The sequence below is a fragment of the Hibiscus syriacus genome, unplaced genomic scaffold (assembly GCF_006381635.1).
Source record: "Hibiscus syriacus cultivar Baekdansim isolate YM2019G1 unplaced genomic scaffold, ASM638163v2 tig00116997_pilon, whole genome shotgun sequence".
Classification (NCBI taxonomy): domain Eukaryota; kingdom Viridiplantae; phylum Streptophyta; class Magnoliopsida; order Malvales; family Malvaceae; genus Hibiscus; species Hibiscus syriacus.
The window spans coordinates 2906131-2933162 of record NW_024063513.1 but is presented as its reverse complement, the minus strand read 5'-3'; the positions used below and the strand labels follow the sequence as shown (position 1 = coordinate 2933162).

General features: G+C 35.8%; 1 protein-coding gene and 2 pseudogenes across 1 annotated transcript; 1 reads left to right on the top strand and 2 right to left on the bottom strand.

Moving 5' to 3' along the window:
* Positions 1-3256: 3256 nt before the first annotated feature.
* On the bottom strand, positions 3257-4549 carry LOC120194030 (annotated as a pseudogene).
* A 17405-nt stretch (positions 4550-21954) lies between these two features.
* Positions 21955-23129, bottom strand: LOC120194215 (probable galacturonosyltransferase-like 3). The gene has a single exon (XM_039196597.1). It carries the CDS (start codon positions 23082-23084, stop codon positions 22050-22052), a length of 1035 nt encoding a protein of 344 aa, XP_039052528.1. The 5' UTR covers positions 23085-23129; the 3' UTR covers positions 21955-22049.
* Positions 23111-26756, top strand: LOC120194216 (annotated as a pseudogene).
* The last annotated feature ends 276 nt before the right edge of the window (positions 26757-27032 follow it).

The following is a 27032-nucleotide window of genomic DNA, read 5'->3' as shown; positions in this document are numbered from 1 at the left end:
GCATACATCTCAATAGCGGCGTCTGAATAATTACTTTGAGCTTCAATCATCATTTGAACATCATCATTGTTCGAAAGTTCGAACGCTGTATAAGTTAATGGCAACAATGATGTTGGAAATCTGTACTGCAACGACGACATTCTTCTACTACTTCCAACATGAATATTCCTCGAAATCTTTGTTATCAGCTCCTCAAGAGTTATGTTTAACTTGAATGATATTTTAACACACTCATTTGATATGAAAACAACGCCGGTTTCATCTTCTCGAATTTCACCATTATAATAAACAATAGCTGAAAGTCGTGCCATTATTTGAGTTTAAAAGTGCGGCTCTATTATATCTGCAAAAAAATAAATGAAACAAACCTGGTTTAATAAATTATATATGAACGAACATATAACACAATAAAATTTTTACACATCAACGTAAATAAATTAAATAATATAATTTAATATTATTACCTGCACCGCAAAACTATTTCGACGTATGCTCCCGTTTTAAAATTTTACAAACATAAAAATTAATTGAAAATAATTAGTATAATATTTTTTTCAAATAATCATAATAAAACAGTAAATATAATAAAAAATTATAACAAAATTACCTTATAACAAAAAATCGTACGAACTTCTAAATAAAATATGAGAAGATTGCCAGAATTATTGACTCGTTGACGGAATTGTTGTATTAATTTATAAGTTGAGAGGAGAGATGTGAGAAACTTAACAGGCGGAGAATGGTGTTTATAGCGAGGAAATTTATACAAAACGCGATACCTGCCCTGCGCTATATCGAGTAAAGGTATGTCGCGGTACCTGCCCCGCGCTATACCCCTACGTGGCGTAAAGCGCGCTGCAGGGGTCGCGCTATACCCACGTGTATGCCAGATCACCGTATAACGCGGTGCAGGGGGCGCACTATACCACACATGACGTCAAATCATCGTATAGCGCGGTGCAGGGGGCGCACATTACTGCTAAGGGTGTTAGATCGGGAAATATAATCTGACCGGTGTTAGATCAGAAAATATACTATTCACCGGTGATATATCGGGAAAATCGCCTCTAGGCTGAGGCTGAGTTAAGTTGTTAGAACTAATTGAAAATGAGTTTATTCTAAATCACACGATACTCTTTTTTTTTAAATGAAAGTGATGCACAAGCCCAGAGATTACATCAATTTGATACAAGGAGGGCCTAGAATATCCCTCACAACTAGAGGCGAGATAAACCTCAGGGGCATCTGCGAGATTGTGCACCATGTAGTCTCGAGACAAAGAAAGCTTGGCTACTTGTCCGCCACCATGTTTCCTTCAAGAGAGGTCCAAGGTACCTCCGTGATCCAACTTCGGCTTCTGAAAAGACGCAAAAGCACAAACAAGGGGAAACATAATGGTTGTAGGGGAGAGGGTCTTCGGAAGGGAACAATGTATGAAAAAAAAACTTCGCGAATCTAAAAGTAACAAGCAAAAGGCTACAGTGACTTAACTTTCTCAGGCGAACCTTGGGCTTTAGTCTGTTAGCGTTTTTAGGCCGAGATAGTTCAATGTTCGGAGTCGGTTGTGTTTTTTTTCTTTCATATTAATGGATTTAGGAGCAACTTTTGAATATTTTGATTTTTAGTGATGTGATAAGGTTGTCCTTGTTTTAATTGGCTTTTTGAGGGGGATTTCTCATAGGTTTTTCGGTTTTTTGATTTGGTGTATGTTTCATGTTGGGGTGTTTTTACTTACAATGTGTATTGGTTTTATTTATTTAATAAATCACGATGTACTCTTTTCTTCCTTCTAATTTTCGTTGACATATGCTTTAATATGTTAATGATTATAAAGGAGGTTTTTAACGAGGTATAAAAAAATATTGGAGACGATAAATATTTTTAAACCAATCGGCTGATTTAATACTGTTCAATTGTATTATTTTATTAATTGCTAATTTCTTTAAACGCCGAACATCTCTTCTCATCCAGACTTGTTTTTGAAGCTTTTATTAACCAAAATGTGTGAAAATTAAAAGGGATTAAGATCCATGGAGACAAATTATTGTAGTACGTATGCATGTTCATTAATGTTTGGCACCACATACAATACCTGGGTTGGGTTCAATTTAAAAAAATAATAATAAAATTATAAAAACATTTGGTGGTATCTATATTAATACTCGCGCAAATCCAATATAAAACTATAGGCTTAATTAGAAAATAAGTGTTTAAATTATTCTTTTCTTAAAAACGGTGCTCAATTTTTTTCTCGATTCATCCGGATGTCTAACGATACAAACGTTACCACTTTAGGTGGCCCCGACTTCAACGTCCATTAAAAAATTATGTTAAGTGACACATGTCACATCCTGATAATTTTTAAAAAAATATTTTTTTTTTAAATTAAAAAATAACTATAATTTCTCTTAAATTATAAAAAAACTCAATCTCTAAAAATCCTAAATCCCTAACTCTAAACCACCAATGTTATCCTTGTCAGCCACACCCATCACTATAACGTCATCTCTGTCATCTTCCTAGTCAGACGTTGTCAACCTTGTTGTCGGTTGACCATCAAGATTGTGTGGGGTCACGATTTTTTAGTGTTAGGGTTCGTTTGGGTACACACGTCAATTGGTCATCAATTGGCTTCTGTTCCGATAGTTTTTCATGAGATTATCGATAATCGGATGGAGGTGAGGTAGAGGTTCGTCAATAACAAAAGACGACGATCAACGTGAGTTTAGATATTGAAATTATGATTTTTCAAAATTTCTGCTTTTTTCTAAAGATTTTCAATTTTTTTTGGCTTTTTTTAATAAAAAAATATGATGATATTTTAATTTTTAATTTTAAATATAATTTTTAAAATTATCAAAACGTGACATATATCCTTTAACGGTAAAATTTAACAAGCATCACAATCAAGGCACCTAAAGTGGAAATGTCTATAATGTTAGGCACTTGGATAAATTAAAAAAAAAGTTTGAACACTTATTTAGTAAAAAAATTATAGTTTGAGCGCTTATTTTCTAATAAAACCTAAATTATGAGGTAGTCTTTCTCATGTTTATCACATGAGAATGATTAAGAAAGTTCACATCTTTTGATGAATTTGATGTATTAGCACTATATTACCCATACCCATAATGCATTTGAAGAGTTAAGAAAGTTCACCAAGGAAATCAGTCCATAATGTTTGAAGCAGTAGGCCAATATTTAAGCACATAACCATATTAAACAAATATTAAATGGAAGTAATGCAAGGTTCCAACTTTAGAAGGAAGAATTATATCTTCCTGCTCCAAGTCTCAAAATGTCTCTATTTGTAACAAAAAAAAGCTCAAAACAATGTAGCAACCAACTTATTAGATAATACCAATTTTGTTTGCCAAAACCAAGGCATCGTAGTCCGGTGTCTCCTAACATATGCCTTCTTTGTACCATCAGGCCTGAATCACAACAAACACATCGATTATGACGAATCCACAGATCATCATATGCATTGCCTTTCAAAAGTTCTTTTAGCTACTAAAAACATATGAACCAGTTCACGTAAGTATTCCGTAGTTAACATTACCTGATCAAGGTGTTCACTTTCTTGGTCTGAATGTCATACATATTCTTGACGGCATCCTTTATCTACTTCTTGTCTGCACGAATGTCAACTATGAAGACCAAAGTGTTGTTGTCTTCAATCTTCTTCATAGCCGACTCGGTTGTGAGAGGAAACTTGGTAATCTGATAATGATCAAGTTTGTTCCTCGGTGGAGCACTAATGCGTGGGTACTTAGGGTTCCTATCCTTCTTCAAGGTCCTTGGCCTGTGGAATGTAACCTTTGTTTGGATCTTCTTTGCCGCCTTCTTAAAAGTGGTTCCGGATTTCACTGCCTTTGCAGCCTTCAAGGCCCGTGCCTAGGGATCTACCTTCTTCTCAACTGCACAACATACAAGAAATAAATATGATTAATGAAAAGGAGTTACAAATACCATTATTAGAAAAATGGTTCACTTATCAAAAGGTTCATTAGAACAACAGAAAACAAACTCTAGTAACCTAAAGATACAATTCTACAAACTACATAACAACTAAGCCAAGAATATAAACTTTAAACCAAAGATACATTTAGCCTGAGACATCACCAACTTGATATTCCTTCCTATGAAACCAGTTAATCAACTAAGGGTTTAAAAACTCCATACAGAATCCAACTTCCCAAAACTATGAAATAAAAATCGTGTAAAAACACAAGTAATCAACTAATTGTCTATCCCCTTATTAAAACAAGTATCAGACAAGAGTAAATCCAGAGTTAACAGTAGCAAGAACGTTTATCCATTAATACAACGCCAACACCCTCTGACATCACAAAATAAAGCAAAATTTTAAGCTCCTTTCAGCTCTTCATAAAGCAAGGCAATACAGTAGATGACTCGTATTCTCATTGTACATATCAAAAGCAAGGTATAACTAGAACAAGCATTACAAATTAAAAAGAAAAAAAATAGTGAAAGCAAAGTTGTTCGAAATTAGTCGATGCCTAATCCAAATACCTTTGGGAGCCATGGGTTGCTGCTGCTGCCTCAAACAATTCTAAACCCTAAACCAAAAAATAAAAAACGAATTACGAAGACAATCTGAAAAACTATTCGAGGGGGAGGCTTCGAAAAATGAACAAAGATACGTAGAGTAACCAATAGACCTGCAAGGAGAGGAGAAGCCGTTAGGTTCTGCTGGGAAATTAGGGCTTTTAATTTGATAGATAAACGGGCTACAATAACAGCCCTAAATCACAAAATCTAAGCCTTAAGAGGCCATTTTTTATCTGACCCAGAAAACGAAAAAGAATGAATGTAACGGCGGCGGCCCGGATATTTTCTCACGCTCTCACTTGCCTTCCATTGAAGCCCATTTCACGGATGCTGACGTGACGAACCTTTAAGAAAGCCTTGGATCCTGTTGCAACAGTCTATAAGTACTGCCTCATATCAATATCAAACATGCTAACCACAACATGTCAGCATGAGGTGAAGCTGTATCTTATACCAACATATAATACAATTATGTTGATCTTGTATTTGTATTTGTATTTGTATTTGAAGATGAATATTCTGATTGAGTGCCTTTTTTGCATTTATATTATAATTATTTTAATGTAAACATTTCTGTTGTACAGGCCCTAAAGTAGTATGTCCAGTTCAGACTCGTGCCAAGTACTTGAAAATTATGGTCTTTCTCAACAACGTACATTGTCTACCTTCTGGCTGTTTATGGCTCTCATGTATTCATTGCCTTGAGATTTAATTTAGTTATAACGAGCCTGATTTGCTATAGATGTAACTTGCTCAATCTGATGGTTTCTGTTATACATGATTCGTTGCTATAGATGCAGGATCCATGTACTTTTTTTCTTTCTATTCCCTTTCTGATTATCTGCTTTAGACTGTATACGACTTTACAGAGAAAATACAGCTTGGGCCGTTTCTCTGATGGTTGGTTATCTTGGGTATCAATCCAAAACTTATTTCCCTCGACCATGAAAGGTACTTGTTGATCCTTTCTGTAAGGTGATCTTCAAAAATCAAAGTGATATGTGTACCATGATAGGTCTAAGTTGTCATAGTACTGATTTATTAGTGGCAATTGTTGCATTGATTGCACTAATATTAGTGTTGCTATTCTGAAGATTTTCTAGAGAGAAGGTTTTAAATGCTTATTTTTTTCGTTTAGCAGGTTTGATAGTTTTACAAGCATGCTCCAAGATAGATAACATACATAAGGACACGATATGGAAATACACAATCAAATATTCCTCCAACTCTGCTGCCTAAGCTTGTGTGTGCGGTTCGATCATCTCCTTAGTTGGGAACAATGGATTCGGTCAGTAATTCTCTGCTACATTTGTTCTCATAATTAACTGCTCCTTTGTTCTAACATTATTGTCAATTTTCGACAGCCTGATGACATTGATGCCTTTATCAGGTCATCGCGTATACAAAAACTCCTTGAAATGATCATCAATGAATCCCCCTACTCCACAACAAAAACGAACACAGAATGGAGCTTCTTACCCCATCAAAAGGATTCCGGACTATCTTCTGATCAATCTTTGCACTAGCTGCTGCGTCTAATTCTGTGCATGTCAAAATTTGCCAATGTTAAAGCTGCATTCCGAAGCTTACCACCAACACTCCGGAACAAACGATATTATGAAATCCAAGCTGCATATACAATTCCAATTTCATAACATACGAGGAAAAGGGGAATTGGAATTGTATGATTTAAACTCGTTAGAAGAAAAACTAGGAATCATATTAGGAATCCAGGAAAAACATAGCTTGTCAAAGTTACAAATGTAAATACCAATGATATCTATCCCACTTAGGGGTGAGCAAAACTCGGCTCAACTTTAAAAATCGTTTTTTTTTTCAATTTCAAGTTATTCGAATTATAAATTCGGTTTTCGAGTTCGAATTGGGTTGAAATTTTGAATTTTCGAGTTACTCGAAAAACCGAAAAGTTGAGTAAGTATTTTGACAGTTTTACGATTTAGTCCCTAATTTCATTATTTATTGAATTCCTCCTTCATTTTAAGTCCAATTTTTCCAAATTCGAACCACGTGCTCCTAAATCATTTTAGAATACATGTGCAATTTCAATAACTCTTTTGATAACAAATTTTTTATTTTTCAATTTAGTCATTCAATTTTCATAATCTCCTTATTTCTTCAATTCATTATTTATTTTAAGTTCGTTTATTTTACCAAATTTGAGCCATATTTTCCTAAACCATAGTAGAATACAGGAGTACTTTCAATTCCTCTTTTTGATAATAGTTTTTTTTTTATTTTTCAATTTAGTCCTTTAATTTTTCATAATCTCCTTATTCCTTCAATTTGTGATTTATTTTAGAAAAAATAACCTCAGTGACCAAAAATCCCAGATAATATACGATTTTGACCAACTTTTTTTGGATTTGCGAAAATGACCAACAAAATCGCAATGCGATCTCTAATTCGCATTGCGATCTCCACTATCGCAAATTCGCATTGCATTTCACGTTGCGATAGTTGAAAATCGCGTTGCGATTTTCCATTTCGCGTTGCGATAGTCTACAGTTGTCGTTGCGATTTTCCAAATTCGTTGCGATTTTCCAAATTCGTTGCGATTTTCCAAATTCGTTGCGATAGTCTACAGTTGTTGTTGCGATAGTTTACAAATTCGTTGCGATAGTCTACAGTTGTCGTTGCGATTTTCCAAATTCGTTGCGAAAAGTCGTTGTGATATTTAAAAAAAAAGATTTTGTTTCTTAAGAATTTTCTCTAAAAAGATAGTATCCGCGCGGACGTGTCGAAGACACATATTACCACGACCCGAGACGAGACGAGACGGACGGATGGCGGCGGCGGCGCGCGAGAGTCCCCCTTGTTCTCTATCACTCAACAAGGAAGTGGGAAAGTCAAGCCTTAAATACCATTCCCAATAGTGTTTCCAATACTATGTGAGATTTGAGCATTACCAACACTTGTTCCCAAAACTATGTGGGATTGAGCCTTAAATAGTGATATTATTTTTGAATGTTTTGCTTAAAATTGCAATAATCGCGATTGATTGTAGATTGACTTTTAATTATGACATATTTAATCGTATAATACTAATGCAATTGGTTGCTGATTCAGTTGTTTTAAGGTGCATGATTGTTAATTGTTTCCTGAATAATCACATTGTATTGGAAACAAGTGTTGGTAATGCTCAATCCCACATAGTATTGGAAACACTATTGGGAATGGTATTTAAGGCTTGGCTTTCCCACTTCTTTGTTGAGTGATAGAGAATAAGGGGGACTCTCGCGCGCCGCCGCCGCCGCCGCCGCCGTCTGTCTCGTCTCGTCTCGTCTCGTCTCGGGTCGTGGTCGTGGTCGTGGTAATACGTGTCTTCGACACGTCCGCGTGGATACTATCTTTTTAGAGAAAATTCTTAAGAAACAAAATCTTTTTTTTAACTATCACAACGAATTTTCGCAACGAATTTGGAAAATCGCAACGACAACTGTAGACTATCGCAACGCGAAATGGAAAATCGCAACGCGATTTTCAACTATCGCAACGCGAAATGGAAAACCGCAACGCGAAATGGAAAATCACAACGTAATTTTCAACTATCGCAACGCGAAATGCAATGCGAATTTGCGATAGTGGAGATCGCAATGCGAATTAGAGATCGCATTGCGATTTTGTTGGTCATTTTCGCAAATCCAAAAAAAGTTGGTCAAAATCGTATATTATCTAGGATTTTTGGTCACTGAGGTTATTTTCTCTTTATTTTAAGTACCATTTTTATCAAATTTGAACCACATGCTCATATACCACAATAGAATACCTATGTAACTTCAAGTTTTATTTTTTCACTAAAGATGTACTTAGAATACCTATGTAACTTCAAGTTTTATTTTTTCACTAAAGATGTACTCTCTTTTTTATTTTGTCCCTTAACTTTGCATTTTACTCAATTTGGTCTTTTTACTACAATTGTTTGCAAATTCTTTCTTTTCATCAATTCCTTTACTCATTTATATTCTCATCAATATTTTACCCTCAAAATACTTTCTTTAAAATATAATATTATGAATATATTTCATAATTTTAGATTGTTTCATATATTAAATAACATTATAATATGAAAAACATAATATATATATATATATTATGGTTAGATAAAGTCAAAAAATTGGAACAAATCATTGCCATAATACTACAAATAATTATAATAAAATTAGTATGAAAACTCGAATAATTCGACTCGAATTTATTAAACTCGACTCGAAAAAATTTCAAGTTAAATTAGAGTTGTAAAATATTACTTGTCAACTCGAATAACTCAAAATTTTTGTCTCGACTCAATTGAATGCTCACTCCTAATCTCCATGAGTGTGGTGGTGTAATCGATCCATCTTCCTGTTTAGGATAATTATAGTTGACTAGCACCTTTCTAGACAAAAGTGGTTGTGGTTAAGTAGTGAGAATTTTTGTAACATCCTCAAAACCGGATTAGTGACTAAATTGTAAAGTCTTAGAATTTGGTGGCTAAAATAAAATGAATGAATAGTATAAAGATTTACATGTAAATTATTGTGTAGGATGGAATTGAAAGGAAGAAGGATGAAAGGACAATAGAGTAATTGCAAGGAAAAATAATTAAAGAAGTGATAAGTATGTATATAGGATACACGTGGGTGGAGGGGAGAAACACCCAAGACTTCCAGAGTTCTTCTTCTTCTTTCTTCCTTGTGCGTGTGAACCAAAGCAAAGGTAAATTTCTGATTTAGTTTCTTGTTAAATTTAATATTGGGTTTTGATTATTAGATGATAACTAAGCTTAAGGAAAGCTTAAGTTATCTTAACATCAAATGATGATTGAGTTAGGAGAGATTTAAGATTTGAAGTTCTTAAATGAAATCTTGGAATAGAGTTCATAACTAGAATTGAAAGTTAAATTTGACTTGTCATCAATCTAGTTAAGATACGAAGTGTTAAAAGTGGAATTCAAACATGTTGATTATTGATGTAATTCTTAAATTACATGAAGGATAGAATTTGGAGGTTTAAGATGAAATAAATGAGTATAAATTGGTTTAAGGATGTACTATAGTTAAGAATGAAAAAAAGAGGATTAAACATGAAGGATTAAATCCAAAATGAATGAATTTTCGGGTTCAAAAAGAGGATTCTGGGCAGAGTGCATCGATGCTATTCATAGTGCATCGATGCATCAAGGTTAAAACCCAGAAATGTTTGAAGGTGTATCGATGCACTACCTGTGCATCGATGCACTCTTTTAAAATAAAAAGATGCAATTAGTGCATCGATGCATAAGGTATGCATCGATGCATCCCATTAATAATAAAACATCGAATGCATTTTATGATCCGATGCACAAGTAGTGCATCGATGCATACCTTCATTAAAAGAGGAAATTGACATTTATCTTAATCTAAGAGTGAACCATTAGAGTATAAGCTATAATACTGATATAGATCCATGTGTGATTATGTAGATACTAAAAGTAAGCTTATTCCGGAACGATCAAAGGATTAGAATCGAATCAAAGCAAAGCTAAGGTGAGTGCATACTATATGTATATTATTGGAATAAGACTTGTGATAAGTCTAATTCCTATTGATTTTCATAGTACAATAGTTGTGAACATGCATACATGATTATTGTAATACATGCATAAGGCATATATATGTTCATGTGATTGGATAAATGATGTAATATATGATAGATTCAAATACACATGTGATATGATGTGGTATGAACATGACATGAGCTACATGATCACAAGAGAAATGACATGAGCTACATGATCACAAGAGAAACGACATGAGTACATGAACATATGAAATATAAGAATAATGCCCATAGTATACGATATGAGAGCTATAGGTGTAATTGGCATGCCAATAGTCGAGGGTATAATAGTCGTTCGGGACGTAGTCCTTCGGGATGTAGTGATCCTACGGACATATATTGACAGTCCTTCGGACGAACTGAACTAAGGTTCGGTGCCCCATGAGGGAATTGATACGAGCTGTGGTGACAGCATTAGTGCACAACCTCAATGCACTCACATACCTCTATTCTCAATAATATACATGGGCAATTGAAATACAAAGTAAAGTGAAAGTGGTACAAGAAGGTAAGTCTTGTATATGCATGATATGATTATATATGTTATTGTGTAATAGAAACATGCATATTGAAATGTCATGAAGGAAATGGTAAGAATGCATATTCATGAAGATATTGTTGCATATTCATTTATTGCCTCACTAAGTCTATGACTTAGCGTGTAAGTGATTTACACGTAGGTACCGAGAAATAAGAATATTCAGAATAGTAGTGGCACGGACAGCAAAATTACTAAGAAATCAGATCAGAAGTAATTGACAAAGTAGGTATTTTGTTGTGTATAAAGTGTTGGTATGTAATAAGTGGTTAATTAAGAATGCTCTGATCGATTTTGTATTAAGTGATCTCTTTTATGTAAATTAAAGTATTTTGTTTTAATGAAAGTTTTAAATTCTCGGGATTTTTCTTTAAGAATCAAAGTTTGAAAAGTCAATGTGATATCTCGGACTTGTATTCGGGTCGAATATGAGTTAGGGGTGTTACATTTAATGGTATCAGAGCTACGATTTAGTCGATTCTCGGCATAAACCGGAGTCTAGAGTGTCTGATAATGTATACATACCAATAAAATAGTAGAAACTTCTGATCTGATGGAATAGTAAGTATGTTGTTTTGCTAATAGAACTATATGGTTGTATTTTTATAGATGTCTGGACGAGGTAGTTCTAGGAATGAAGCGGGAGATGATAGACCCGTTGAAAGTAGTAATTCACCTGCCCTGGCCAGGCAGAGTGAAGAACAGACATCCTCTGGAATGCCTGTAAATGATCAAGATGTATTCTTTAGAACGTTAGACGCGGTATTGACGCGTTTCCAACCTCCTGTTACTTCAACTCCAAAAATAAATGTTGCGAAAGAGTTGAAAGGATTAGGAGCTCCAGAGTTTTGAGGGAAAGCCGATGAAGGTCTTGTTACTGCGGACCTTTGGCTTAATGACGTGAAGGTCATGCTTACGGGACTTCATTGTTCCGATGCTGAGATGTTGGATAGAGTAATTTCCTTATTAAGAGGACAAGCAAGGATCTGGTAGACCAATGTTGCATTGAGGATGTCTAACCAAGTAACTTGGTCATTATTTTTATAAGAACTCAAGCATAAGTACATCGGAGATCAATTTGTTCGTCAAATGAAGCAAGAGTTCATGAATTTGAAGCAATGGAATCACATTGTATATGAGTACGAGTGTGAATTCAATAAGTTGAGCTGCTTTGCTGCCGAGTTAATTCCTACGGAGAAGGATACTTGTGAGTGGTTTGTAGAGGGGTTACGACCTCGGTTGAAGGAAATGTTAATTATCTTGAATTTATCCTCGTTTCAAGAGGTAGTCAACCGTGCCAAGGCTCTGGAAAGAGCTCAGAACGAGAGGTTTAAAAATTCGAGAGCTCAGACAGTCAAAAGAACGGGTGATTCTTCGAGTTTCGCACCATAAAAAAGGGACAGAGATGCTGGTTCTCGACCCCAAGTTAGATCAGAGTTAGTGGTATCCTTCGCTAGAGGATCAAATCAGATAAGAGGTAGACAAACTCAGTCAGTGGAATCTGGAGCTGGGAGATCTAATCAGAGTCAAGCCAAACAATGCTCACATTGTGGAAAGAATCATTCAGGGATATGCCAGATGATTTCTGGAGTCTGCTTTAAATGTGGGGATGCTGGGCATTTTGTTCGGGATTGTCCAATGTTAACCAGTGAATCTACACAGCCAGAGAGAACTATTTCTGCAGGCCAGAGAGGAAGAGGTAGAGGCAGAGGAAGAAGCCAATCGGAATCCTCTGCTCAACAGGAGATACACTCCACTGCTCGAGTGTACAACCTTAAGATCAATAATGATTGTAATGACCCAGATATTATAACAGATATCTTTCTATTGTTTGACAAAGGTGTTATTGTATTGATTGATACGGGGTCTACATATTCATACATTACTAGTAAGTTAGTGAAAGAATTGAACATTCCGTTGGAAACTACTAGCAATGAGGTGATAGTGACGAATCCGTTAGGGCACAGTGCCCGGATAAATTTGGTGAGCCGAGGGTGTCCCATACAAATTCAGGGAATTGAATTTCCTGCTAATCTGATGAAATTACCTTTCGACGAATTTGAAGTGATACTGGGAATGGATTGGTTATATCGTTATTACGCTAATGTCGATTGTAGATTGAAAAGAGTAACGTTGAGAAGTCCAGAAGGGGTAGATGTGGCGGTATTTAGTGAAGGATGAAATCTATTGGCAAATGTAATTTCAATAATGTCGACGAAGAAGTTATTGCTACAAGGATATCAAGGGTTCATTGCTAATGTGCTGGATGTTAGAACCAAGGAGAAAGGGATTGAAGGAATTCCTATAGTCAGAGAATTTACCGATGTATTTCCTGCAGAGTTGCCAGGTTTACCTCCGGACATAGAGGTAGAATTCCAGATTGAGATAATATCGGGAACAGCGCCCATTGCAATTGCACCATACAGGATGTCTCCAAAAGAGTTGTAAGAATTAAAGATTCAATTACAGGAGTTACTAGACAAAGGGTTTATTAGACCAAGTGTGTATCATATTGGGGAGCTCCTGTTCTATTTGTTAAAAAGAAAGATGGATCAATGTATCTTTGTATCGATTACAGACAGCTCAATAAAGTGACCATCAAGAATAAGTATCCACTTCCCCGAATTGACGATTTATTTGATCAATTAAAGGAAGCTTCAGTATTCTCAAAAGTTGATCTACGTTCGGGTTATCATCAATTAAAGATTCAAGAGAAAGACATTTCAAAAACGGCGTTTAGAACAAGATATGGTCATTATGAGTTTATCGTGATGCCGTTTGGAGTTACGAATGCACCAGCTGCTTTTATGGATCTAATGAATAGGATATTCCAACCTTATTTGGATCAGTTTGTTGTGGTGTTTATTGATGATATTTTAATATATTCAAAGTCAGAAGAAGAGCATAGTTCACACTTACATATTGTTTTACAGATTTTACGAGACAAGGAGCTTTATGCTAAATTTTCTAAGTGTGAATTTTGGTTGAATGAAGTGACATTCATTGGACATGTAATTTCTGCAGAAGGAGTTTGAGTGGATCCCCAAAAGATTAAAGCTATTCTGGAGTGGGAAGTTCCAAAGAATGTATCAGAAGTTAGAAGTTTTCTGGGGTTAGCTGGTTATTATCGAAGGTTCGTTAAAAACTTTTCGATCATAGCATTACCCCTAACTAAACTGTTGAAAAAGGAAGTAAAATTTTTTTGGACTCAAGAATGTCAAGAGAGTTTTGAAAAGTTAAAGAAGATTCTTACAGAAGCTCCAGTGTTAGTTCAACCTGAGCCTGGCAAGAACTTTATAGTGTATGGTGATGCGCCTCATATTGGTTTGGGATGCGTATTAATGCAAGAAGGCAAGGTGGTGGCCTATGCTTTGAGACAACTAAAACCGCATGAAAAGAATTATCCAACACACGACCTAGAGATGGCGGCAGTAGTGTTTGCTTTAAAGATCTGGCGTCACTACTTGTATGGTGAAAAGTGCTACTTGTATACGGATCATAAGAGCTTAAAATACTTTATGACTCAAAAAGATTTGAATTTAAGACAAAGAAGATGGGTGGAATTTCTCAAGGATTATGATGTTGTGATTGATTTCCATCCCAGAAAGGCAAATTTGGTAGTTGATGCCTTGAGTAGAAAGACGTTTGTAGCTTTACGAACTCTTGATGCTAGATTATCGTTAAGAGAAGATGGTGCAATTTGTGCAGAATTGACTGTCAAGCCAGTATGGCTAGATCAAATTAAAGAATTGCAAGCTAAAGATGGAAAGTGTTTAAAGAAGATCCAACAGATAAGAAATGGAGAGGGTACAGATTATGAGATTAAGTCAGATGAGAATTTGTATTATCGAGAAAGATTGGTAATTCCAGATGATGATGAATTAAAGAATGATTTGTTAACGGAAGCTCATTGTAGTCTATTGACAATGCATCTGGGAGGGAATAAAATATATATGGATCTCAAGAGTCGATATTGGTGGCCGGGAATGAAGAAAGACATTACGAAATTTATATCAAAGTGTTTGACTTGTCAACAAGTCAAAGCTGAGCATCAGGTTCCGTCAGGATTGTTACAATCAATTTCAATTCCTCAATGGAAATGGGAAAACATAACGATGGATTTTGTCACGGGGTTGCCTTTAACTCTGAACAAAAAGGATTTAATCTGGGTGATCGTAGATAGATTGACTAAGTCAGCCCATTTTATTCCGGTACGAACTGATTTCTCCATGGATAAGTATGAGGAACTGTATATTAGAGAGATTATACGTTTGCATGGTGTACCTATTTCCATAGTTTCTGATCGAGATCCTAGATTCACATCACGGTTTTGGAAGTCATTACATGGAGCACTAGGAACTCGGTTGAACTTCAGTACATCGTTTCATCCTCAAACCGATGGTCAATCCGAGTGAACTATTCAAATTCTGGAGGATATGCTAAGAGCTTGTGTCATTGAATTCAAAGGATCGTGGGAAAGGTATTTACCACTTGCTGAATTTGCGTACAATAATAGTTATCAGTCAAGCATCAAAATGGCTCCCTATGAAGCTCTATATGGAAGAAGATGTCGTACGCCCTTGAACTGATATGAACTTAAGGATTGAGAAGTTATTGGTCCTGAGTTGGTTCAGAATACGGAAGAGAAAGTTCAAGTAATTCAGAATAATCTGAAAGCTGCAGCTGATAGATAGAAATCGTATGCTGATTTAAAAAGGAAAGAGATTGAATTTCAAGTCGGAGATAAAGTGTTCTTGAAAGTGTCTCCGTGGAAGAAAGTATTGAGGTTTGGACGGAAAGGAAAGTTGAGTCCTCGATTCATTGGACCTTACGAGATTACTAAGAGAGTAGGACCAGTAGCATATCACCTAATTTTGCCACCTGAAATGGAAAAGATACACAATGTCTTTAATGTCTCAATGTTTAGGAAATATCGATCTGATCCATCCCACATTGTGACTCCTGAAGAAATTGAAGTTCGACCAGATTTAACTTATGAGGAAGAACCTGTTCAAATATTAGCTCACGAAGTCAAGCAACTAAGGAACAAGACTATTCTATTGGTTAAGGTCTTGTGGAGGAATCACAAAGTAGAGGAAGCAACATGGGAACGTGAAGAGGACATGAGGATTAAGTACCTCTACCTCTTTGCATAATGAAAATTCGGGGACGAATTTTCTTAAGGGGGAGAGTTGTAGCATCCTCAATACCGTGTTAGTGACTAAATTGTAAAGTCTCAGAATTTGGTGGCTAAAATAAAATGAATGAATAGTATAAAGATTTACATGTAAATTATTGTGTAGGATAGAATTGAAAGGAAGAATGAATGAAAGGACAATAGAGTAATTGCAAGGAAAAATAATTAAAGAAGGGATAAGTATGTATATATAAGGATACACGTGGGTGGAAGGAGAGAAAACACCCCAAGACTTCTAGAGTTCTCTTCTTCTTCTTTCTTCTTTGTGCGTGTGAACCAAAGCAAAGGTAAGACTTCTGATTATTGAGTTTCTTGTTAAATTTAATATTGGGTTTTGATTATTAGATGATAACTAAACTTAAGGAAAACTTAAGTTATCTTAACATCAAAGGATGATTGAGTTAGGAGAGATTTAAGATTTGAAGTTCTTAAATGAAATCTTGGAATAGAGTTCATAACTAGAATTAAAAGTTAAATTTTACTTGTCATCAATCTAGTTAAGATATACGAAGTGTTAAAAGTGGAATTCAAACATGTTGATTTATTGATGTAATTCTTAAATTACATATGAAGGATATAATTTGGAGGTTTAAGATGAAATAAATGAGTATAAATTGGTTTAAGGATGTGTACTATAGTTAAGAATGAAAAAGAGGATTAAACATGAAGGATTTAATCCAAAATGAATGAATTTTCGGGTTCAAAAAGAGGATTCTGGGCAGAGTGCATCGATGCATATTCATAGTGCATAGATGCATCAAGGTTAAAACCCAGAAAGTGTTTGAAGGTGTATCGATGCACAGGTAGTGCATCGATGTACTCTTTTAAAATAAAAAGATCGAATGCAATTAGTGCATCGATGCATAAGGCATGCATCGATGCATCCCATTAATAATAAAACATCGAATGCATTTTATGCACCGATGCACAACTAGTGCATCGATGCATACCTTCATTAAAAGAGGAAATTGACATTTATCTTAATCTAAAGAGTGAACTGTTAGAGTATATTAGCTATAATACTGATACATATCCATGTGTGATTATGTAGATACTAAAAGTAAGCTTATTCCGGAACGATCAAATGATTAGAATCGAATCAAAGCAAAGCTAAGGTGAGTGCATACTATATGTATAGTATAATGGAATAAGACTTGTGATAAGTCTAATTCCTATATTGATTTTCATAGTACAATAGTTGTGAACATGCATACATGATAATTATTCTAATACATTCATAAGGCATATATATGTTCATGTGATTGGATAAATGATGTATATATATGAATAGATTCAAATACACATGTGATATGAGAAGTGATATGAGAACATGACATGAGCTACATGATCACAAGAGAAATGACATGAGTACATGAACATATGAAATATAAGAATAATGCCCATAGTATACGATATGAGAGCTATAGGTGTAATTGGCATGCCAAGAGTCGAGGGTATAATAGTCCTTCGGGATGTAGTGGTCCTGTGGGACATATATGACAGTCCTTCGGGATGAATACTGAACTAAGATTCGGTGCCCCATGAGGGAATTGATACGAGCTGTGGTGACATCATTAGTGCACAACCTCAATGCACTCACATACCTCTATTCTCAATAATATACATGGACAATTGAAATAAAAAGTAAAGTGAAAGTGGTACAAGAATGTAAGTCTTGTACATGCATGATATGATTATATATGTTATTGTGTAATAGATACATGCATATTGAAATGTCATGAAGGAAATGGTAAGAATGCATATTCATGAAGATATTGTTGCATATTCATTTATTGCTCACTAAGTCTATGACTTAGCGTGTAAGTGATTTACACGTAGGTACCGAGAAATAAGAAGATTCAGAATAGCAGTGGCACGGACAACAACATTACTAAGAAATCAGATCAGAAGTATTTGATAAAGTAGATATTTTGTTTGTATAAAGTGTTGATATGTAATAAGTGATTAATTAAGAATGCTCTAATCGATTTTGTATTAAGTGGTATCTTTTATGTAAATTAAAGTATTTTGTTTTAATGAAAGTTTTAAATTCCCGGGATTTTTCTTTAAGAATCAAAGTTTGAAAAGTCAATGTGACATCTCAGACTTGTATTCGGGTCGAATATGAGTTAGGGGTGTTACAATTTTACGTTGTTTCCGTAGAGACCTGGGCTCGAATCCCAGCTGGCAGCCACATGTATTAACTGAATTTTTCTCCATCTCTTCCTCTGTTCTTTTTTTTTTTCCATGAAGCAAACAAATAACTATAAACCCCGACTTCTCCACCTCCACCTCCACCACCAAATACAGTTTACAGGAATACAAGAGGGGACATTGAAAGGAGTATCCAATCATAGAATCCAGTTTCCGAAACTTGTCATGGGTCCGTTACACAATGAAATATCATTGTTTTCTCTCCCCCTTTTTCTTTCAGTTTTTGATCAGTCCAATTATTACATATTTCACGTGAACTCTTTTCAGTTGACGATTTCCTGATTCGTGATCTATCTATGTTAGCTGCTTCAGCAGAACAAAATGTTTGTCCTGAGAGATTAGAGGAGGTTAAGAATTCAAGGGAACTCTTATCTTCATTTCTTCGTTTTTAAATCTCCTTATGGTGGGGGGCATGTACGCATCATCAGCCATGGTTGAAGGGAATGGGGGTGTTGGAAGATGCTAAAAGGAATAAACATCAGGGAGTTTGTAATTACAGTGGGAAGTTGGATGATTTTATCATCATGTAGGATTGATTTGTTACAATCATCGTCTGGTAAACACACAGGTAATAATATTTCCTATGAATCCACATTTTTAATATCAATGAAGCGCTGCGGAGGTGAAGTTAAAGTTGATGCCCAAACTGTGATGTATTATAATAATTAAGCTCTCCCGCACCACCAAGTTATCATAATAAAGTCTGATCCTAAAAAAATATATGTATAATATTAAAGGATATTTGATTTATATATGTCCAGACCTGGAATTCTCAATCTCCCAACGTAATTATGGTGAAAGTTGATTTAAACTCACAATTCAAACTCTATCAATTTATCTTCTTTAAACCCACCCATCAAAACATTAAAATGCGTATTCAAAGCGGATAAATTATTTTTTAATCATTTAGTTTATTTTTATTTCTATTTTAATTATTCAATTAATTTTTTTATTATCATTATTTAGTTTTGGCTTAATACCAAAATAAGTGCCTAAATTATATCTTAAAATACAATTTGGTGCTTAAAGAATTTTTTTTTGACTTAAAATAGATGTCTAACGTTTTATCTGTTATACTTTTAGGTGCTTAACATTATATTTTGTAATTTTTATATTTTTATAATAATAAACATATTTTTTATTAAGTAAAAACATCCCCCACTCCCTCCCACGTCTTCTCCTCCCCTGCCAGCAGCCAAAGATCGACTACCACAGTTGATTGTCACGACCGACTGCCACGATCGACCATATGGCAAACGGTTGACAACCACATTCGATCAAACACCTGATTACCACAACCAAAAGGGTTTTTTAGGAATTCAAAATCCTAAAATAAAATCTTTCATTTATATTGTTTTAGGCGTTCGATCAGTTGTGAAAGTATGAGGTTTTTGGTCGTGGGTGATTGGCTGGTCACAAGTCATTGTGTGTCCAGTCGATTGACGAAGTTACTGGCGGCCGACAGTGGCAAAGGATTAAAATTAAGGTTTTAAAAGTTTTGGGGTTTTTTAAGATTAAAAAATATTTTTTATTTTTTTTATTTTAAATAAAAATTCTCAAAATTACTAAAACGTGATATGTGTCACTTAACGAGATTTTTATGGCGATTAATATCCGGATACCTAAAAGTATAACGTTATAAACATTAAACACCTATTTTAGTAAAAAATTCTTTAAATAGTAAACATATTTTGAGTGTACTTAGACAATTATTTTTTGTATTAAGCATTTAATTTTATTAATTAATCATTCTATCGATAATTATTAACTCATTCATCAAAACATTATGTTTTGAGTACTTTTATCGTTAAAGTTGACATAAATTTGAACTTCGTACTTTCTATGGTCGATATCCTTCTGTATAAGTATTTAATTTACCGCTTATCATTGTTTTCAACATAAAATTGGTGATTTTCCCGAAAAATCACCGTTCAACGGTATATTTTCCGATCATGCACCGGTCAGACTATATTTCTCGATCTAACACCTTTAGTAGGAAAGCGTGCCTCTTGTACCACGTTTTATACTGATTTGGCGTCACGTGGGATAAGACACGCCACTGAAACGCGCCTTATGCTGACATAAATGCACGAGTATAACACGGCCCTGAGACGCGCCTTACCTTTATTGGGTTCTTTTTCCCACACTCAGCTCATTGTTACGTTATACGTGCAAAACTATATATAATAATATATATAAAAGGAGTTAACTAAATTAATTTAAAATTAAAAAGGAAAAAGAAAAAAAATAAATGAAGTGATACGAGTCACGCGCTGATGAGTGGAATGGTGTTTTGTGTCAGTCACGTGAGTCTTTCACTCACTACCTTTCCGAAACAATTAAAACAAATTCAGCTTCAATCTTTTAAACAAAAGCAAAAATGCCAAAAACAAAGTTCAAATCTTTGCTTCTTCTCTTCATCTTCTTCTGGGAATTTTTAACCTGTTTTTCCAGGCCTATAACTTACCCTCCGCAAACCAACTTGTTGTTCCCCTCCGACGCCGTTTCCATCCTCTCCTTCAAATCCAAGGCCGACCTCGACAACAAGCAGCTTTACACACTCAACAAGCGCTTCGACTACTGCCAATGGCACGGCGTCAAATGTGCCCAAGGTCGTGTCGTCCGCTATAACCTTCAAAATTTCGGCTTACGTGGTGTTTTTCCCACCAACTCCCTCTCCCGGCTCGACCAGCTTCGGCTCCTTAGTATCCACAACAACTCCCTCTCCGGTCGGATCCCCAACTTGTTTTCAAGCCAAAGGAGAAAGGCTTGTGATCTATGATTATCACCCAAAGCAAAACTGTTTCTATTTAGGTCTAAGTGTAGTAATGACTGAGTTTCACATTAATGTTGCGGCTGCATTGTTAGAATGGGATAAACCTTAAAACGTTAAAAGATAAACCAAAATGGGGCCTCGCGTAGTGTGTGGGAAAAATAACCAGGCGCGCCCCAGGGACCGCGTTATACCCGCGTGTATTCATATCTTGAAGCGTGTCTTACCCCACGTGACGTTAAATCAACATATAACGCGATGCAGGGGGCGCGCTTTACTGCTAAGGGTGTTAGATCGGGAAATATAGTCTGATCAATGTTAGATCGGTAAATATACCGATTATCGATAATTTTTCGAGAAAAACACCCATAAAATAAGTATAAGAATATTTGTTCTCTTTCCCCCTCAGTTTTATTATTTTAAATCCCTTCAAAATAAATAAAACACAAATCGTAATCCGATCTTTAATTGGATATGATAATGTCATTTTTATATGATCAACATGAAATTAAAATATATTATTTTTATTCTCTTTCACTACATTCCCATTATTTTAGTTTAGAAGAAAACATTATGAATTAGAAAATTTTAAATTTTAAAGAAATTTTTTGAAATCTCTTTTTATATTACAAGTTAAAAATTTAACTCTTGAGTAACAAAAAAATTATCAAAATAATAATTCATCCGTATATAATTATGCGTCAATCGATCGTCAAAACAATAGATTACATTTAACGTTACCCGTGACAACTTTTTTTTTTGGTCGACATCATAAATTCCAGTAACGAAGATTTCATAGAAAATATACACAAAAATTTCCATTATGGAATATTTTAATAACACAAAAAATGAAAAAAAAATAATAAAAGCGATACATCCGCACGAAGTCACATCTACTTATTTACATATTGTCATGATCTAGACAACATTAAACCGAGTGAATATAATATAACAAAAAGAAAGTGGATAACACCTTTAAACTCCCACTCCCCCCATTTTCGTAAACAAAAGGATCTTTACTTTTAACTTTTAAGATGAAAATTTGAAAAGTCACCGCGGTTGGTAACTCCATATTTTCACTTATCGAGCAGGTTGCAAGGTGATTTCTTATTTTTACACGTGTCCTCATTCTTTAACGAAATTTTCGATGAACATTAGCTGTCGGAGAACAAAGACGGATAACGAAACAGATCGTAAGGAGCCCACAAGGAATCCAACGGACAAGGTTTCTTCGAATCGATCCTGAGCCATGGCTTTCCCTTACCGCTCCAATGCAACAAGCTAACTGGACCAGGGTGAAGAGCCCGGCATAAGCCTTCCAAGTTATCACCGCCGAGCCCGTGCTGGTTCCATCGGTGCTCCATCCCTTCCACCTCACCGGCGAAAACTAACAAAAATGGAGGCAAAGAACCAAGCTCGTAGATACGATATCGTTTCTGAATCTTCATCCAGTTCTCTAATTTCTCCGTGTATTTCCCTTCTCTCCATTTCCACAAATCGATTACCATAACGCCAGTGTTGAAGTAACACGGGTTTCTCGATCTCCCTTTGAACGGCGCCGTAAATACCGGGTTCGACCAGAATTTGGAGGTGAAGTAGTTGGTGAAGTTGGCGTGGCAGTACTCGGGAGCTCCCAATACGTGACCTCTCAAATTGATGCTCCATAAATTAATGACGTCATCGACGACGATGAGGTCAGAATCAAAGTAGATGATCCGGCGGACTCCAGCCGGAAGAAGATCAGCCAAGTACATACGAGCGTAATTCAAAGGCTGATCTAGCGCACGTCGGATGGAGGTCGAGATCTTTCCTTTGACGAGGTTAGTGTTGAAGTAGTAGATGTGGAAATTGAGGTAAGGAAATGTGGTGGTAATGGCGCGCGTTAGTTTAGCGCCATGGCTGTGCGTGGTGATGAAATGGAAGGCGATGTTCTCGGGACAAGTGGCGTGGTGGAGGACGGAGTAGACTCCGGCGACGGATCCACGGAGGTAAGCGGTGTCTAAGGTCATGGCGATGTGGATAATGGAAGGGTTGTGGATATGTTTGTCGAGGGATGACCATGTCGTTCTGGGACATTCTCTACCGTTTCGAAATGCCGGCGCTTCTCGAAAAGAAGGTAACTCGGCAGAGCAGAGATTGATCGTGACCGTTAAAATTAAAAAGAGATGGAGAGGTTTAGATGGAGCCATGGCCTGTGAACTACATTAGGGAGAGGGACGGTAGGTAAGAGAGATAAGGCTGAATATTGGCATTGGGGGTGGTTTTGAGTGACGCTTTTTTTTCTTTTTTTCTTTTTGTTTCGAGAGCTGGGGCCAACGCCAGGCTGTCAAGCCGCGTCCTTTGTCAGCTGCACTCTTTATTGCAGTGGGCAGTGATCTTGTGGTTCTGGTTACACCGTACGAAGTCGTGGAGCCGTATATCCGGCCATCTTTGTGTGGTTTTAGATCTTTCTTAATCAAACGGATGAGAGTGTTTTCATCGGGGTGCGAAGAGACGAATTTTCAAGCCGATGATGAATTGGAGAAAAAAGCGAAGCTGACTCTCATCCTTCTGTGTATCCAGTTTAGACAAATACATGGCGCCACTGAAAAATCTAGAGACTGAGTATCCAATCATAGATTCCGGTTTCCGAAACTTCTGCGCTTCTCATGGCATTTTCTCAGGTCCGTTTATATTTCTACGCAGTGAAATATCTTTGTTTTCTACCCCTTCTTTCCATTTTTGGTCTGTCTAATTATTTCATTTTTTTCATGCCAACTCTTTTCAGTTGAAGATTTCCTGATTCACGATCTCTCTATATGTTAGCTGCTTTTGCGGAACAAAGCATGTCTTCTGAAAGATTAAAGGAGGTTAAATTGAAGGAAACTCTTATTTCATATCGTTTGTTTTTAGTAATTGTAGCGAACTATTTTTTCTTAAATTCTTTTGGCTGGGCAATATGTAGGGAATTACACAAGTTCTGTCTATCATAGATGATATGCATCAGCCATGGTTGAATGGAATGCAATTGTTGGAGGATGCTAAAAGGAATAAACACGTCTTACCAACTGGAATTCAAGGGTAAAATTTTCAATTTTTTCATTGTAATTACAATGAAAAGTTTGATGATTTCATCATCACTAAATATTGTTAATGTAGGATTGATTTGTTACTTGGTGGTGGTGGGGTTCATATTGGTCAATTAACTGAATTAGTTGGACCATCATCTTCTGGTAAAACACAAGTAAGAATGTTTCCCTTGTATGACCAATGCACTTTTTCAAGGTCAATAAAGCGCTGCTGGTAGGTTAAGTTAAAATTGATGCTGAAACTGTGATGTCTTTGATTGTATCTATGGTGCTCTTTGCTCAACTTCTTGGTAGTGAATGTTAACTAGTCATATGAGATCAATCATCTTTGCTCTTTGTTTCATCATTAAATTTTGGTTTTTTTATGTTTTTTTGAAAGCTGATTCAAATTCTTGGTGATGTTTAGGTTTGCCTACAAACAGCATCAAATGTTGCAAGTAATCATATGGTGCTGTACTTAGATACAGGTAACTCATTTTCACCTGAACGCATTGCCTACTTCCTTGGAAAGACCAATGATCTTGCATCTGCTCAGGTGAAACATATCATCCTCTTAGTGTTATTTTGATATGTTAGTTTCTTTCTTTCTCTTATACCCTTCATTGGCATTGTTGTTTTTGATTGAAACTGATTTTGGTCTCTACTTGTTTGTAACTATGCAGGACAAAAACCGGATTCTGCAAAAAGTAATGAGCAACATATTATGTCATTCTGTGTTCGACATCTTTGCAATGTTTCATGTGCTACATCAGCTAGAATCTCATTTGAGATATCAGGTTTCATTTAGATGAAGCTCCCATACCCTTAAGCTTTGATCGACTTTTTTTCTAGTGTTATTGGCCAAGTGAACATTGGTTCAGGATGGAGGAGGAGGTTGTCGGATGCGGCTGCTAATAGTTGATTCAATTTCTTTGCTTATCTCCCCTGTACTTGGAAGCAATAGCACGCAAGGTGTATATGCATACCTCATTTTTTTCTCTGATAGGTTATACTTGTATATTTATTTGCAGGGTCTCTTGATGAATGTTTAGATATAAGATTTTTTTCTAGTAAAAAGGAAAAGTGAAAACCGATGGTTTTCTCTGTATACCATGCTTGTTCCTTCGTAGGATTGAATATATCATATACTGCTTATAAAGAGTTATAAATTCAAAGTTGATGGATACAGGGCGAGCTTTGATGTTATCTGCTGGATATTTGCTGAAAAGGCTAGCGCATCAGCATAATCTTGCAGTACTTGTAAGTTTTGCTCTTGAACTTTAGGAGTGGCGGATGTACAGGGTGGGCAAGTGCCTACCCTGAAATTTAAATTTCTTTTGGCTAGTTATTTATTTTATTGATGGTGCTCACCCTGAAATTTTATTTGTGCCAACTCCACATAAATTTTTTTTTTGTATTGTTAATATTTGTGGTTATCCAAAAAAAATATTTATGGATCTGTCACTGGCTTTTACTAGTACTTAATCAATAAAAATGTAAATTTGATTACCGTTGCTTGAATATAGTGATTGTTTTGACCATATAATATAACAATGCCCCTTGGAACAACTAGTCCTTAAGAAATTTATTATAGGTTATCAATCACACAGTGGGCAGTGAGGAAGGGTCTTCCAAACCTGCTCTTGGAGATAGTTGGAAGAGCATTCCACATTCGAGGCTTTTCCTCTCGTGTGACCATGGAAGCAATGACTACAATGTTTCCATTTTAAAACACCCATCCATGGTATGTCCATTTCTTCCTGTTTCTCAGTCCTCTCTACTTAAGCATTGTTTTACATTTACCTTTGCCCATTTTACATTAGGTTTCTGGGAAGGCTGCAAAGTTTGTGATTAGGACCAGCCCTTGCAGGTATGCCAGGGATGAAAATGCCGGTAAAATAGAGTTGTTTCATGAGTAAATTTCCCTTTCATTCTACGTAAGGGAAGTGATTTTGCAGTGTAGCTTCTTGTGGGAACTGATCAGCAGTTGTTGGTGGGTGTGCTTTACCATTTGTGATTAAGTTTTTATTACCGCTGTTAATTATTGTGTAACATTTTCGGCCCCAAGGGAATGGGAAAATGTTGGTACTTATTCCCTATGTTAGCTGGCCATGATCGGAGGGACACCACTTTTTTTTCCAGGAGGATACTTCCGTTGGGTTCCGAGAAAGGAATTCATTGGCTTGAGTATCTGGAATGATCCCCAGCCGCAGCCCTTACTGTTGGAGCTGAACCTCCAAACATACCATGCGTAAAGAATGACACAGAGGAGTTGAAATTATCGGTTCTGCGTTGGTTTCAGGTGGCGGAAGGTGTGAGTGTCCTCATCAGCGAATATTGTTCTTACTGTTTTATCCACATAAGGTGTGACATGTTGGAATATGGTTTGAACATTTATATCTCAATACCCAACTTTAACAAACAACTAACATGATGATATCCAAAGCTTTTTTGACAGTGCTGAGCTTTAAGATGTCTAAGATGACAGAAGGTTGGTGGATCAAGCTAAAGCCCATTGATCTTTCAAATTTTGCCGAATTTAAATTTGACAGTGACTTTTGAAATGGAAACCATTTTTCATTTTGGGTTATAATCTAATGGCTTGATCTAAGGGGGGGAAATGATATGGTGTGAAGAGAGGAAGTAGGAACTTCTGTGTTGGGAACATACAAAGCATGAAAATCTTGGGTATAGTGTCCGAAGATAAAAAGTATGTATCCGTCCAAGGACTAAGCACTTGACAATAACGTCGATGTGCACCGGAATTTCGTTAATCATAATTTATTTATTGATAATTCCAAGTTGATTTTAGTACTCAAATCCCAAATTTAGTATGCGGTTTGCAATATTAATGAGAGCAGAGGGAATGATTGATTGTCCCTTTATGATATGTCCTTATGTTGAGAGCTAAGCTAACTCCTAACCACTCTAATTATCGTGCTATTGAAAATTGTGCACAAAGATTACGTAATTAATTTATAAGCATAGTAACATTAACTATTTTTCATATTCAATAATTAAAGATTAGTGTCCGGAAAGTAAAGAAAATGAACAAAGATACTTTGGATGTTTATAAGGATTTCAATTTGA

Excerpts from the sequence above, each read along its gene's own strand:
- LOC120194215 (XM_039196597.1), bottom strand. The coding sequence starts at position 23,084 with ATGGCTCCATCTAAACCTCTCCATCTCTTTTTAATTTTAACGGTCACG.